The sequence below is a fragment of the Panthera tigris genome, chromosome B3 (genome assembly GCF_018350195.1).
Source record: "Panthera tigris isolate Pti1 chromosome B3, P.tigris_Pti1_mat1.1, whole genome shotgun sequence".
Lineage (NCBI taxonomy): Eukaryota > Metazoa > Chordata > Mammalia > Carnivora > Felidae > Panthera > Panthera tigris.
In genome coordinates this window covers 110,703,652-110,719,136 of record NC_056665.1, presented here as the reverse complement: position 1 = coordinate 110,719,136, position 15,485 = coordinate 110,703,652, and the positions used below count along the sequence as shown (strand labels likewise).

At 48.4% G+C, this 15,485-nt stretch overlaps 1 protein-coding gene and 1 long non-coding RNA gene across 3 annotated transcripts in view; both read right to left on the bottom strand.

Annotated features, from left to right (window-relative positions):
* Positions 1 to 238: 238 nt before the first annotated feature.
* On the bottom strand, positions 239 to 4,182 carry LOC102966221. Its single transcript, XR_006218919.1, has 2 exons — positions 2,579 to 4,182; positions 239 to 755 (listed from the first exon to the last, which is right to left on the bottom strand). It is a non-coding gene; the product is annotated as an uncharacterized LOC102966221 (long non-coding RNA).
* A 6,697-nt stretch (positions 4,183 to 10,879) lies between these two features.
* Positions 10,880 to 15,485, bottom strand: part of FNTB (farnesyltransferase, CAAX box, beta) — a 66,961-nt gene continuing 62,355 nt past the window's right edge. For both annotated transcript variants that reach the window (XM_007095183.3, XM_042989904.1), the window contains exon 12: positions 10,880 to 12,341. In XM_007095183.3, the coding sequence (XP_007095245.1) occupies positions 12,213 to 12,341 (129 nt within the window). In that variant the 3' untranslated portion in view covers positions 10,880 to 12,212. The remainder of the gene's footprint in view (positions 12,342 to 15,485) is intronic.

The following is a 15,485-nucleotide window of genomic DNA, read 5'->3' as shown; positions in this document are numbered from 1 at the left end:
AAATACTGCTGTTCCTAGACCAAGGGAGGGAGTGAAGTTAAATCAGTTCTTCGATTTGTCCCTCTCTTTAGAATGGTAATGCTGGGGCTTCTGTCAACCAGATGTCAAACTCAGAGTATCTCTTTTTAGTTAATGGGAGTTGACACGTAGGCTGTGTTTCTACAACAGGCAGTTTGGAACATGACCAAACCAAGCCCCCAAAACCATGATTGCAATTAGGAAACCAAGGATACTGGGAGAACAACATCCCATTTATTAAAGGCACTCCTTTCTAAGATAGGAAAGAGACAAGAATAAGAAAATGGGAACGAAGTCGAGTGATAAGGTCGAAGAGGGTAGTAAGCCCTCTAAGTTAGGATGCCTTCCTCTTTCTTATTGCCCTTTACCATATCTCTTTATATGTCCGGCCTTAATTATAAATCTCAGACACAGCTAGCTTGGTCAGGGTGGGCCTTAGAAGCAAGCTGCAGGTGAAGGAAAACGTGGTCCTGACATGGAGGGAATGTGCAGCTGGGCTCCTAGGAGGTGGGGAACAGGACAAAGACCAGTCGAGCCAGCACAACGATAGGTGATGTCCCTGAGAGCCTGGCTTTCAAAGAAGTTGAGTTTTAGGCTTCTCAAAATTTCAGTAAACCAGTTGGAAGAAAAGGGCCACAACGGATAGCTGGTTCCGGGGAAAATGTGATCCAACTGACTGACATGCCGAGCAGACTGGCAAGTGGTGGAGGAAAGCCGGTGCCGCTGGGAGCAGCTGCCTGGAAAGGAAAGCAAGGTAAGAGACCCAAGCTGCTCGCTACAGGGGATGAACCAAAGTCCTAGCCAAGTTTTCTTCTGGTCTGTCTAGGAAGCCAGTGTATGTACCCCCCCAGGACACCGAAGTTTGACCACGGGTTGCTTTCACAGTGAGTCATGGTGCTCTGGCAGGCCCGCACAAAGCCAGAGAACCTGGTGACCTGCCTGGTCACTGCAGCAGGTGGCTTCACTGAGGGTCCTGTTGAAAGCCACCCTTTGTTCTTTTGCAATGGTAAGCTTGATATTTTCCTACCTTTACGATTGCCCTGAATGCAAGGGTTATTTTTTAAAATGGCCCAGTTTTTAAATTTTTTTTTTTTAATGTTTTCATTTATGTTTGAGAGAGAGAGAGAGAGAGAGAGAACGCGAATGGGGGAGGGGTACAGAGAGGGACAGAGGATCTGAAGCGGGCTCTGTGCTGACAGCAGAGAACCCGATATGGGGCTCAAACTCACAAACCGTGAGATCGTGACCTGAGCCAAAGTCGGACACTCAACCAACTGAGCCACTGAGGCGCTCCCTCAAAGTTCTTGGTATGCTAATCCCATATGTAGAGTAGTTGTGAGTTTAGCAAAGAATTACCTCAGCTCGCAGAGTTATCATCTTAGCTGGGAGAAGTTTGAAGAACGAAACTAAGTAGATGATCGGAGTGGAGCTCTGACCCTGGCTCAAGAAAGCAGAATTCTGTTTCTAATAAGAGAGTACTTTATGCTTGGGTTCTGAAGGCAGACTGCCTGAGTTCAAAATCCTGGCTCTGTCTGTCGCTGGTAGTCTCCGGGGAGTCCCTTCTCCCAGCCTCAGTGTCCTCATCCATGAAGTGAGGATAATAATAGTGCTACCCTCACAAGGTGGCCGTGAGGGTTAAATGAAAGAATGCTTCTGATGTGCTTGACCTCGGGTCCACAGGAGCACTCAGGTGCTGGCGGTCATTATCTCCTGCGGTCAGCCTCCCCTGGAGTACGTGAGGGTGGGTATCTTGGTGTTCCCCCCCCCCCCCAGATGTGCCCTGTCCTTACAAGGTTTGACTCCCAAAAGCAACATAACGCAGAGAACAAAAAGAAGCTGTTGGGGAAAGAGGCACAGCCGAGCTGAATTAGCCAAGTGGGTGTGAGGCCAGGCTCTTTTTAAGACTGCACTTGGGAGAAAAGCGGAGGGAAGGAAGAGGGGTTTGGGGAGCCATCCACCTGACAGGACTGCCTTGATGATGTTGCCCTTGTCCCACTGGGGCTCTACACTCTTGAGGGCCGGCTGAGGGCTGTCTAGCCACCCACTTTTGAAGCCCCGAGCAAAGGCGATGGCACGGGGCCACACCCGTTTTTATGCCACACGCTGGCGGCCGCCTCTCTGGTTGCCGGGCAGGTCTACAGGCCAGCCAGAGCAAGGCAGTGTCTCAGGACTGTTTGCCAGGCTCCGTTCTGGACAGCCTCCGGGAACACGAAACTAGAGCCTTTCTTTGTTCAAAACAGTTTCTCTAGCCTGAGGAGGAAACCCGGGTAGGGAGCGGGAGTTTGCCAACCTCTACATCGGCCGTACCCAAAACCCATGGTGAGACCTGGGCCCCTTCTGAAGGGTCCTGAAGCGTGGATCATGAACAGGCAAAGACAGACGTCCTTCAGCATTTGGGGTTTTACTAAGGCACGGACTAATTCGTACAGCGCCGGGCTGTCCTTGGGAAGGGGACAGACAACAACAACAAAAATATTTTCTAGTTAATTCCTGAGGTAGAAGTCAAATTGGCCAAATACCCTATTCCTGGACAAGTTTGGATAAGCAGGCTTAACCGTACCCAGGACCGGAGTGACGGCATCAGGCAGGCCCCCACTTGAGTTTTGGAGGCTCTCCCAGCAAACCATCACCAGCTGCTAAGTGTCGTCACTGCTTCATCAGGGTCAGGGTGGGGCGGGAAGCCCGAGGAGCTTCAGGGCTAGCGTCTGACTGGCTAGGTTAGGCCACAGGCTCTGAACTTGCCCATCTGGATTGGCTCTGGGTGACACTGCCCTGGTTTCCTGAGGCACAACATGAAGACAGCAGTGGCACAAAGTGCCATTGTGAGGCGTAAAGGCCTAAGTGTGAAAGTCCTTGAACTGTGCCCGGCGCTTGGTGAGTACTCCGATATACTTAGGTCTGGCTGCCATCACAGGTCCTGGGCCGTGCAACCATTTCTGTTTGTGTTTTGTTGAAATACGGAGTGAATAAATTCTATCTTTCAGCGCATTAAAATCCTTAAAGGAAAGTAAATTTAAATTTACTTACTTAAATTTAAGGAATTTAAATTCCTCAAAGGAAGTAAATACATGTTGCATACCAAGGGGTGACTTCTGATGGAACTCTAGCAACACCACAGATCTATTCCCTGTGGAAAAAATCTGGACTTGGGAAATGAAATATATCCTTGCTGGCTGGATCAGAACCATTTACCATTACCATACCGGTTACTTCTCCCCGTTCTCCATTCTGGTTTTAATTTGGATTTCTGCAGTGCCTGCTGGCCCACACCATGCCACGCCCAGAGATACTGCAAAAGCCCATCTTGTGACTGCTGGATGTTTCCTGCCAGGGCCTGGTTACGATAGTGGTTGAGCCCTTGTTTTTCAGCCTTCCCTCCCGGGGCACCATGAGCAGAGCTGCCTGGAGGGGTGAGGCGGGCACAGCCTAGCCTGTTGGCTCCACGTGGTCTGACGACTAGACCCCAGGGCCCACGGGCTCCCGCTCACACTGGCTGACACGTGTATACCTTGTGCACACACACACACACCCAGCAGGATGGGCGTGTCTAGAAAAGAGCCGAACAGGTGGCCCTGGACAGTTCACAACCAGCTGGGCAGGCTCCCTCCTGTGCCCTGTGCTGGATGCCAGCTGCACCAGCAGGCCTGTTCTGACTGCCAGGCCCCATTTAGGATTGTTTTCCTCTGATGTCCATGGCAGAAGTGGGGTCCTTTCATACCTATAGAGCCTTCTCTGGGCAAAATTGTCCAGCACAGTGTCTATTAATTTTTCCCAGTAAATTAAAGGCCGTGGGCGGGGGAGGGGGAAGAATCAAGGATCCAACGTTGAGAAATCTGTGCCAGAACCTTCCACCCCAGTGCCGAACATGGTTAAGAGTTTGAGCCTCCTGCCAAGAAAACCAGAAAGCTGACGGCTACCATAGCAGGCCAGTAGAGAAAGGTACATACTCCATAAGCTGGCTCCTGCAAGGGCCCAATGAGCCGTGCAAAGTCTGGTTCAAGAAATAACCAAATGGGCGTGCAAAGCTGCTGCCCACGCCCTCCCTCCTCACCAGCCGGAGGAGTCCAGCTGGCAATGTGGCTCCCACGCACATGCTTGAGAGCTTCATTGTTTCTTATCTCCCGGTGCCATCAACAGCTCGGAGGTGGCAGGGGCAGATCTGGAGCTAAAGGACAGTGGCCGATGGCTTTAGGCCAAAGGCCACGGCAAGGCCAGCCAGCTGAAAGAAGGAATGTCACGTCCACAGCAAATACCTACCACAAAGCCAGCGGGAGACTTCAGCTAGAGGAACTCTGGTTCAAACAGCTTGACTAGGTTTCCCTGCAGGAAATGAGTCCGGGGCCGTGAACACTTAGGCAGGCATTTTCCAACTGGGGGCTCCCATGAGGCCAGGGACTGGTCTTAATGCTCGCCGCTGCACCCCTATCACAGTGCCTGGTCTGTCACTGGGTACACTACAAATACACAAATGAGTACATGCCAAGGGACTCCAGCCTCCCAGTGTACGTTCATTTCTGCACACTTTTAGGTCACTTCTGGGGTTGCCTCTACCTGAGTTCAACCCACAGGTGTTTGAGCAGCCCATATCCTCCGCCCAGCACTGTGCCAGGCACTGGGGAGACTCAGGCAGCTAATGAAGCCTGGGCCCTGCCTGCAGAAAGCTCAGAGGAGGTAGAAACCAGACTCAAGCACATGGATACCAAAGGAGTTCTGAAGCTGGGCCCTCGATGAGAAAGTTGGCATGTGGCGGGACAAGGAACAGGGCCAGGCCATCATTTCCCAAGCTCTGGTGTGCTCCCCTTCCTCCCTCCCCACAAGAGCCCAGCAGAGGCTTTGGGTGAAGGGAAGGTGGGCCAGAGCCTCCACTCTGCGGGGACAGGATCACCCTTCACATTCCACCACATTCACTGGCTAGCTTGGCATCCAGACCATGGCCACCACTGCTCCCAAGAGGGAGGGGAGGACTTGAGTGGATGAGCCAGCAAAGCGTCAGCCTTCCCGGGAGCACAGCATAGCTCTCCTGGGTACCCATTCCATCATACCATTGTCATCCCCCTCTGGGGGTGCACTTGCAGGAACCTCCCCACCTTCCTGCCAGGCACTTAGTCCGCATGCCTCGGGGGCAGAGCCCCCTACAGTCCCGGGGTCTCCCTGGCCCTCCCCTTGAGCAGACTATGACATCTAGCCTGCTCTGACTCGGGAGCTGAAGTCCTAGGCTTCTATCACCACCTTTGTCCTATCAGCTCAAGCCATACACAGGTACAGCAGATGGCACGAAGTCTCACATCCAAGATCACCAGCGTGCAGTACTTTTTATTCTGGACAGAATGTAATGTGACCAAAGATTGAAGAGCATAGTATACTGAACCCCAATGCACCCGTCACCCAGTGTCAACGATTATCAACAGGCCCATACTTCTTGAAAGAGAAGGGACGACAGAATGAGGATATGATGATGATGACGCTATTTTATAAGTAAGGAAGTGTGGAGATGTCAAAGGGACACAGGAACCAACTGAAAGAGTTAATGGCCAAAGCTGGAATAATTTGAGGAATAAAATAAACAACATAGTATGGAACATAACCCAAAGCATTAAATAAGTATTCACAAGTCCATACCAATATAAACAAATGAGTAGAAAAATAAATGGAGAAAAGACAAACCTCCCACAGAATTCCAAATAACTTATGTAGATACCCTACCTTCAAGGATGTGGGGCATAGCTCTCCGCTCCTTAAATGTGTACTGTGCACGTGGACTTCCTTCTAAAGGGCACAGTCTGGAAAGGGGAAGAAAGAGGAATCTTGCAGTGCGATAGCCCGACACATGCTTTCAGCCAGGTCTCAAGGGTAAAAGCCCCCGGGACAAGCTATGTGGACCACACGCACCCTTGATAGGATGTGATGAGAGGGCACCTGGCCTCTGTGGCCTTGCCCCCAAAACGCACAGTCCTACCCCAGTCATGAGAATGTTTTCATGCAATTTCCAAGTGAGAGGCCATCTACAAAATACCTGACCGGTATTCCTCAAACTGTCAAGGCCACCCACAACAAGGAAAGCCTGAGAAACTGTCACAGCCAAGAGCAGCCTAAGGAGAGTTGACTGAATGTAATGAGGTGTCCTGGATGGGATCTGGGGACAGAAAAGGGGCATTTAGGTAAAAACTAAGTTATTCAAATAAACTATGGACTTTAGTTAATGGTAACGTATCAACATTGGTTCATTAGTTTCGACGAATGTTCCATATTCACGTAAGATGGCAACAGTGGGGGAAGCTGGCTTAAGGGACATAGGGATCTACTATCCTTGCGATTTTTCTGTCCATCTAAAACTATCCTAAAATAAAAAGGTCGTCTTTTTTAAATGCATCGTTATGATTATTTTGCAGGAGCGGTGTTTATGCAGGAGGGGCAGAGGGCAGGGAAAGTTTTCCATTAAGCCAGGCGAGCGATGAGCACTGTGTCCCCGCCTGCCTGGCTGTTCTTGGACGTACGCAAGCAGTGGGAGGGGAGCATCGGCCACCTGGCCTCGTTCTCTGACCCTCCTGCACCAGCTGGTGAAAAGCAGAGTTGCCGGGAAGTGAAAGAGGATGTCCAGTCCAGGAACCGGTTAGGCAGGCTGGGCCAGGCTGCAGGGGGCGGGCTGTCTTCAGAGCTACCAGAAAGACTGACTCACTATAGCCTCGCTCTGCACTGGGGTGGCACCCATTTGGTGTGGGGATCGTCGCTCTATGCTGAAGACTTGGCAGAGGAGGAGACGGGGTAGAAGAGCGAGGCCAGCCTGCCCCGGCCACTTGCTGTCAGCATGCTCGTCCTGGTAAAAGATGGGGGCCGGCCTTCGGGGTCCCTGTCATCCAGCCCCGGAGGTAACCCACACACGTTTCGGTGCTGCCTCCATCCCCAAGACCACGCACTCCACCTTCCTTTAGACACCTGGGGGGATGGAAGCTCCTGGGCAGCAGGTCTGGGTTCAGGTTCAGACTCCACTCCTTGATCGCCAGAAACCTTGGGTGATTCACTTAAGCTCTCTGACCTGTTTCGACAGTTGTAAAACGCAGATAATACGGCTGCCTCACCCACCTCATGAGGTTGAGTCAAGGATCAAATGAGGAGAGGCAATAGACCAGGAGGAACTCTCTTAGGGGTTATTCTTTGGGTGGATGTGGCAAGGGTGATCCGTGCCCTTCAGGCAGCAGGTAAGAACTTTCACGAATAGAGTTTTGTATGTGTTAGGATGCTTTTGGTTGCAAGTAAGAGTAAATCCACCTCAGGTTGGTTCACGTAGCTGAAAAACCCAGAAGCAAGGCAAACTGCAGGAGAGGGGTGATCAGGGTTCTGGCCATGCTTCTTAGTGAGTCGGGGAGTCTGTGTGTACTGGCTTCTGAGACTGGCTTCCTTGTAGGTAGGAAAATGGTTGTAGGAGTCCCAGGCCACACACGCTACCATCCCTAACAGGAGAGAGGTGCTTTTCCTCTATCATCAAATGTCCTGGGCTTCTCTCCGGTTTTTGTAGGCCACATGCTCTATTCTGCATCAATCAATGAGGCCAGGGCAAGCCATTTGATTGGTGTAGGCTTCTGTTCTTGCCAAAGAGGGATGGATTAAAATGATTGCCTTAGGCCAATCAGGGCCTGGTCCTGGAGGTCGGAAGGGGATCAAATTCACACAAGCCTATTGGCTGCCACAGTTGGGGAGGGGAGTAATGGATGCCAACCGTGTCCACCACAGGTTTCTATCCCAGTAATAATCCACCGTTGTAGACAGCGGTGGTGGTTTGTCTCTCTAGCATCCATTTCCCCCCTTTGACTACAACCCTAATTTGGACTCGGGGCTTCGTTCCTTCCCCATTCTTAGACTGTGTGCTTCTGATGGAGCCCCATTTCCCACTCATGCAAGAAGCATGAGATCAAGACTTGGGTCATTCAGTGCACTTCAATCTGGCCACTGGATTGCTTCTCAGAAAAGCACGTGGCTTGATCAAAGGCAGTGAGACGCAGTGACACTTGCTGGGAAGGAAGACTGGGACAGTGCCAGCTGCTCGTGTCTGCTGAACTTCACCCTCAGAGGATGTACGGTCTGCAGCTGTTGCTGCTGCCATTTTACAGTCGCATGGAGAGAGCCTGAGGTTGGAGCTGACACAGAAAGACCGAGGAAGCTGCTAAAGCCATACAGCCAAGCTAATTCCTGGACGTCTCAGTTTACGAGTCAACACGTTTCCTCTTTGTTTTAAGCAAGTTGTAACAATGTCTTAAATCATTCAGTTCTTCCTGTTTCGTGGCAGTGAATGCCCCAGCAGCACACGTGGGTGGCTGGAATATTTGGTACAAATTCTACCAAGCACATTTGCCTTTTGAGACTAGCAGTACATGGACATAGTATTACATTACATCTCAGCCATGAAAGATGTGGAAGAATGCTGAATGAATATGGATGGGATTTGGTCTAGATCACAGGTAGGCACACTACAGCCCATGGGCCAAATCTAGCCCACCACCTGTTCTCATAAAGTTTTACTGGAACACGACCGCACTTTGTCTATGGCTGTTTTGTCCTACCATGGCCGATCAAAGTTGAGCAGTTGTTTGCAAAGCTTAAAATACTTACTATTTACAGAGAAAATTTGCTGCCCCCTGGTATAGATGGTAGACTAATAAAACATTAGCAAATATTCCCCCCACCCCCAAGTGATTCCTGGGCTCCCAAATGGAAGCAACATTGAGTAGCCCTCCATCACCGACTTCTATCTGTATCATTAACCTCAGGCCTGATTATTAGCATTAAGAAAGCAAACTTTCATTGAATTGGATTTATCCCAGACAGTGAATGACAGACATCGTACACAGTAGTCCTGGCCAAAGAGTACCTCGGAAGCCTGCAGACATAAAGCACATTTCTTTCCCCACCCCAGACCATTACCCTTCTCTCAGAGTTGGGATGCTGAAGCCACTGGCGACTTCCTGCAGGAAGCCCAGTGACCTACTTCCATAAGGAGGTTGGATGAATGAAAAGCTGGTTGGAAGATGAGACCAGTTCTTCAGTTTTATAATGGAATGTCAGCATTGTTATCTGTACATCTACCATCTGAAGCCAATGGATTCCACTGCTACCAACAATATGGAGCACTCAGAGCTCCACTCTTAATTCTATCAAGCTCCTGACACAAGTACAGTAGATGGTTAACATTGATGCAATCGCCAAGGTCACATAAGCAACCACCTTGCCAGGAGTCTCTAACCTCCATCTCTCTGCTAAGTTAAGTCACCAGGAAGCAACATATCAAGATCTAAGGCTAGTCCTCAACGGAAGGCCATCGTGGAGCTGTTATTTAATACTATGGCATATGCTTTTGTGGGCGGTCTTCATGAGAAGTGGCTTCATCAAGTAGAGTACAGCATTGCCCCCAACACAGTGGCCAGAATCTGATTGATGGCTTCTAACTCAGAAATGATGTCGCGAAGAGAAGGCAGTTTAGGAATATCATTGACTGGTATTGTTATCTCAGGGGCGTCTGCTTATCCAGGAGGCTCCCCTTCTGCTCACACGAGGATCTAGCAGGGCTCCCAACTTACACAGGACTCAACGTGGGTCTGAAATGGGTCCAAGGGGGCAGTTGGGGCCCATCTGGACATCTGTGGTAGTTCTGTATTTCTTTTTTGGTGAGGGAGATATTTGGGGTAACCCATCTTGAATGCTACATAAGTGCCTTCTACTTAAGGATACACATGATAAATCTGTTTATCTGAGAATTGATCTCCAGCACCCACTTTGAATGCTGTAAAAGTCAAGAAATCCTCCAGACCCAACTGGGAGCAGAAAGGGAGTCTCATGGTTATGCCAGTGTAAACCCCCTGAGACAAGAATGCCAGGGCGCCTGGGTGGCTCAGTCGGTTTGGCATCCGACTGTTGATTTTGGCTCAGGTCATGATCTGACGGTTCATGAAATGAACCCCATGTCGCGCTCTGTGCTGCCACGCAGAGCCTGCTTGGGTCTCTCTCTCCCTCTCTCTCTGCACCCCCAATAGTGTCCTCTCTCTCTCTCAAATAAAAATTTTTTAAATACCAGTAAATGACCCTCTCTCCTCTACCTAGGCAAACTTCACCTAATCCTGGGGCCAGCTCAAACCCTCTCCCCTTGGTATAAAGCCAACTCATACCGAAGCAATCCCTTCTGTCTCTAACCACATCAATTACTACAATTAATCCCCTAATACCTTGAGGCTGCTGGTGTTAGAGGGTTTGGCCTTCTGTTACAGTCATGGGAAGGATGCATTTCAATGTGCTGCTTTGTGGCCCAAACTGTTTTGTTATCTGGGCAAAAAGAGCACGGGGGCAGGAATTATATTCCAAGATGAGGATACCCTCTTCTCATCCATGGAGGGTCAGGACACAGAGTATCTGCCTTGTTGGCCTCCCTTGAGAGAGAGTCTCTCACCAGATGAGAAGGAAAGCCAGGTGACCACAGGATTCTGGCCCGTTCTGTGACAGTCCCCCCGCCTCTGGTCAGGACAGCCACCTCCACCTGTTGCTGAATTCTTGCCTTCGGACTCAGGAGCACAGTCTCTGCTCAGAATCAGACAGACACACAGACACCATGAGACGCGGCGTACAGAGGGCTGGGACAAAAGTAAACAGAACTGGTTTGGGGAACTTGGGAGACAGAGCTTCTCCCACTGCTTGTTGGGCCCACGGTGGCATCCACTGGAGCAGCTGTCTGAGGGTGGAACCCAAGTCAGATCCCTGCAAGGTCTGAAATGTCACACACACGGGAGACCGGCAATCCGCGAGCAATCTTCAGTAACTCCCAACAGTGGACACTCTGAGAGAATGTTCTTGGGACCAGTCACAAATGAGAGACATCAGAGAAAATGTTATTCTTTTATTATTTCAAGGAGGTAATACATAGCCCAATCCACCAAAGCAATAGGGAATGAGAGGCAGCAGACGGCCAGAGTTTTGAGAAGAGCCTCGTGCCGCACCTCCAGGCTCCTGTCTGCTCGCAGTCCGGGGCTGCGTACATGAAGGCCAGGTCAGCCGCACGGAGTGTGCCGTGACTGTAGCAGCGGACAGATGGCCCAACTCAACGCCCCGCTGACCGAGAAAGGGTTCCCCGTGAGCAGCAGAGGCCCTGCCAGGCTGAGCACGCCGGGCGGCACTCAGTCCTGCCACAGCCGGCTGAGCAGCCAGCCTATCTAGCACTTGATTTTATCTCTGTGAGACTAGAGTGGGCAGGATGTGAATAAATCCTGAGTCAAATTAAGGTGAAAGACTTAGTAGTGTTAATACTCCAGATGAGAGAAGACAACACCGTCTCTGAGGGTGATGGGCTGGGAGTCTGATGGAAGAAAGATGGAAACACGCACAATGGCCACAGGCTGCAGGTGCGGCCTTGAGGACACGAGAAGGGTATTTCACATACATGATGGGGGGCGGGCACTGGGGCTGCTTCCTTGGACACAGAAATGAACTAGAGGTTCATTTTCCACTCATAATTGGTTTCCTGGGTCTAAGTCACCACCCCTGTGGCTGAAGCGAGTCCCGCCCTGGGGAGAAGTGTGGCTCAGTTCTCCAGTGCGGAGGGGGAGGGACTCACAACTCAAGGAGATCTTTCTCCCCCACCCCCAGCTCCTTTCCCTTGCAAATGACTGAGGTGGAAGGTGAGAGGTAGGGCACCTCCTAGTGAAGTCCCACCATGATTTTTTTCTAGAGAATTCACTGTGATGGGACCAAAGCTCCCCCTCCCCCTCGGCACGGAATAGACTTATTTCCACTCAGGGGAGGGCACCTTCCTGGTGACTTAATGGTGGCGTGCAGAGGGGAATCGCAGCAGTGACTCATAGACACCGTTCATTTCAGTACGACTGTCCGGGCCGGAGAGCTGGCGGCGAGGGACTGGTCCTGCCCAGCATGCACCGTTCCCCAACAATCCTGGCCAGGCCAGAGCCGGGTTTAGATGCCGCACGGGCTGACAGATTTTTGGTTTGACGGAAGTGGAAAGAATTTTTTAAAAACCACGCCACTATTTTCTCCAAACCCAGGGCCATCAGTTTTGTTTTGTTTGACAAGAAAAGGACAAAGGACCACAGCTCCCTAGTGGCCAAGGCTTCTGCAGCACAGAATGCAGTATGTATCGAAATGCATAAACCTGGGTCTGACCGGGGAGGTGGGTGAACATAGAGCCAGGGGCCCTGGGTCTTCTAGTCGGTGGCAGTCTCTCCTGGTGCCTCGTCATGTTCCTCAAAGCCCGGGACTGGCTTCTGCAGGAAGTGCATGGTGGCCTGGATCACCTTATCTGGTCCAATATTGTACACAGGGTGAGTGGGCTGCTGCAAAGAGAACAGATGCCGATCAATCACCCCAGTGGTCCTTGCGACCGTGCACAGACTTGAAACCTTTACATGGACTTGTAAGAATTTATCAGAAGAAGGAATCATCAGAGATACACAGGGAGATTTATCACCCCAGGCCCTGATGTTCAACAACAAGGTATTAGTAAAAGCATTTAATGCTACATGGGATGCAAAGGAATATTACACAGCCGTTTAAAAACATGCTTTCAAATATTTAATGGTAAGGGCAAATGCTTATAACGTATCATGTGAGGAAAACAGTATATACAATGTTATCCCAAACTTACTTTTTGAAAATGTGTTTGTAGATGTGATTTATAGGCAGAAATTGGACATACGCCAAAATCGGTCCCGTGATATTTTCTTATACTTTTGTATATATTCTAATTATTAAAACATACATGCATTTATTTACATTTGTAATCAAGGAAAAGGACCACAACGCGATGATGCAGTAAAAGCATCAGGCCATATTTAAACTCTTTTATAGTAGTCTGCTACATCATAGAAATCCAAAAGAAACTTCAGGTCTGAGACAGGGCACAACTGGAGGCCAATATTCAGGACTCATCCACTCTGGGAGAATGAAGGAGGGGACAGAAATGCAGGAGAGGTTTTAAAACTACTTTTAAAATACTATGGGGGCGCCTGGGTGGCTCAGTTGGCTAAGCGTCCGACTTTGGCTCAGGTCGTGATCTCATGGTTCATGAGTTCGAGCCCCACGTCGGGCTCTGTGCTGACAGCTCAGAGCCTGGATCAGGCTTCAGATACTGTGTCTCCCTCTCTCTCTGCCCTTCCATCATTCACGCTCTGTCTCTCTGTGTCTCTCAAAACTGAATAAACGTTAAAAAAAAAAAAGAGAGAGAATACTATGAGCAACTCTATGCCAAAACCTATAAAAGTACAGATAAACTGAATAATTCTATAGAACAATATAAATTTTCAAAAGAAATTCTTTAAAATTTGTATGAATACATTTTTTAAAAAGTTTTTATTTATTTAGTTTGGTGGGGGGAGGAGCAGAGAGAGAGGGAGAGAGAAAGAATCCCAAATAGGCTCTGTGCTATCAGCACAGAGTCCAATGCAGGGCTCAAACTCACAGAACCATGAGATTACGACCTGGGGCAAAATCGAGTCAGACACTTAACCAACTGAGCCGCCCCAACTTGTATGAATAAATTAAATCAGTAATAACAGTTGCTTATTCTGCTCCACCATTCCTCCCCCAAAATATCAGGCAGGCCTGGATGGTTTCTCAAGCAAGTGCTACCAAACCTACAAGAAACATAATCTCTAACTTCTATAAACTTTTTCAAAGTCTAAACAAAAGGCAGGGGTGGGGGTGGAGAAGAAGTACCCATCTAATTTTATGAGGCTGTGATATTATCCTGAAATATAAACTGGAAAGAGCAATACAATAAAACAAAAATTCAGATCAGCTTTTCTTATGAATACCATGCAAAAAAAAAATCCTAAATAAAAATACTAGTCAGGGACACCTGGGTGGCCCAGGTAAAAATACTAGTAAAATACTAGTCAGTCAGTTAAGCATCTGACTCTTGGTTTCAGCTCAGGTCATGATCTCGTGGTTTCGTGGGTTTGAGCCTCGTGTTGGGCTCTGTGTTGGTGGCGCAGAGCCTGCTTGGGATTCTCCCTCCCTCGCTCTCTGTCCCTCCCCCACTCGCACTGTCTCTCAAATTAAAAAAAAAAAAAAAAAAATACCAGTCAAAAATGCTAGCAAACTGGGGCACCTGGGGGTCTCGGTTGCATGTGCAACTCATGGTTTTGGCTCAGGTTACAATCTCACAATTTGTGAGTTCGAGCCCTACGTTGGGCTCTGTGCTAGCAGTGCAGAACCTGTTTGGGATCCTCTCTCTCCCTTTCTCTCTGCCCCCCCCCCCCCAAATAAATAAACTTAAAAAAAAATACTAGCAAACTGAATCCAGCAATGTATTAAACACACACAATCACGCTGTCCTCTGACCATAAGAAGGGCTGATCCTAGGAATGTAATGTTAACATCAGAACACTTATTAACAAAATATAGCACAGTCAAGGAGAAAAACCAGATGTAGAAAAAGCCCTCAGTAAAATTTAATATTAGATTATGATTGGAACAAACAAACAAGAAACAACCTGGCAAACCAGGAAGAGAGGGTTAAGTAACATCCTTAACTTGATAGGAGGTATTTATCAGAACCCTGCAGTAAGGATCCTACATAATGCTGAAATTATAGACACCTTCCCATTACAACCAGAAGCAAGACAGGAGCGCCCCCCCATGACCACCTCTAGTCAACACTCTATAGGGGTCTTAACCAACATCCCAAGGCAGAAAAAGAAATAAAATTCTTAAGAATCAGAAAGAAAAAGGAAAAACTGTCCTTATTCGAAAATAACATCACATGCTAAATAAAAAAAATCCAAGAGATTCTACAAACTATTACAACTATTAAGTTCAGCAAGGTGGCTGCATACAATTAAAATATAAATATCATTTCTGTACATTAGTAACAACCAGTCACAAATATAAAAAAATATTCCAGTCACAATAGACACAAAAAGTATAAATTTCCTAGACATAAGTCTAACAAAAGATGTGTTAGTCTTTTATAGAGAAAATGATGTAAGACCACTGAAGGACATGAAAAATAATCTGAAAAATCGTGTTCACAAATGGAAAGCCTTAATACTGAAATGAAGTCTGTTCTCTCCCATTAATCTTAAATCTAATGTGATTCCCATAAAAATTCCATTATAGTTTGTTTTTTTGTGTGTGTGGAACTCGATAAGCTGATCCTAAAACTCATAGGAAAAAGCAAAAAGAAAGAACAGCAAGGCAATTTTGAAGAAAAAGAACAAGGGGATGGGACCTGCCTACCTGCATTTACAATTTGCTTAAGAGAGTACAGACAGGCAAACAGACCAGAGGAACAGAACAGAGTCACTTCATATACAGAAACTCGAGTACGTGACAGACATGTGACACACATCAGTAGGAAAGTTGTAAACTTCCGTAATTGGTATTGGTCAATTGGTCATCTACATGGAAAAAATATAAAATTATATCCAACCCTCACCACAGACAGAAACCAATTCCAAGAGAATTAAAAATCCAGA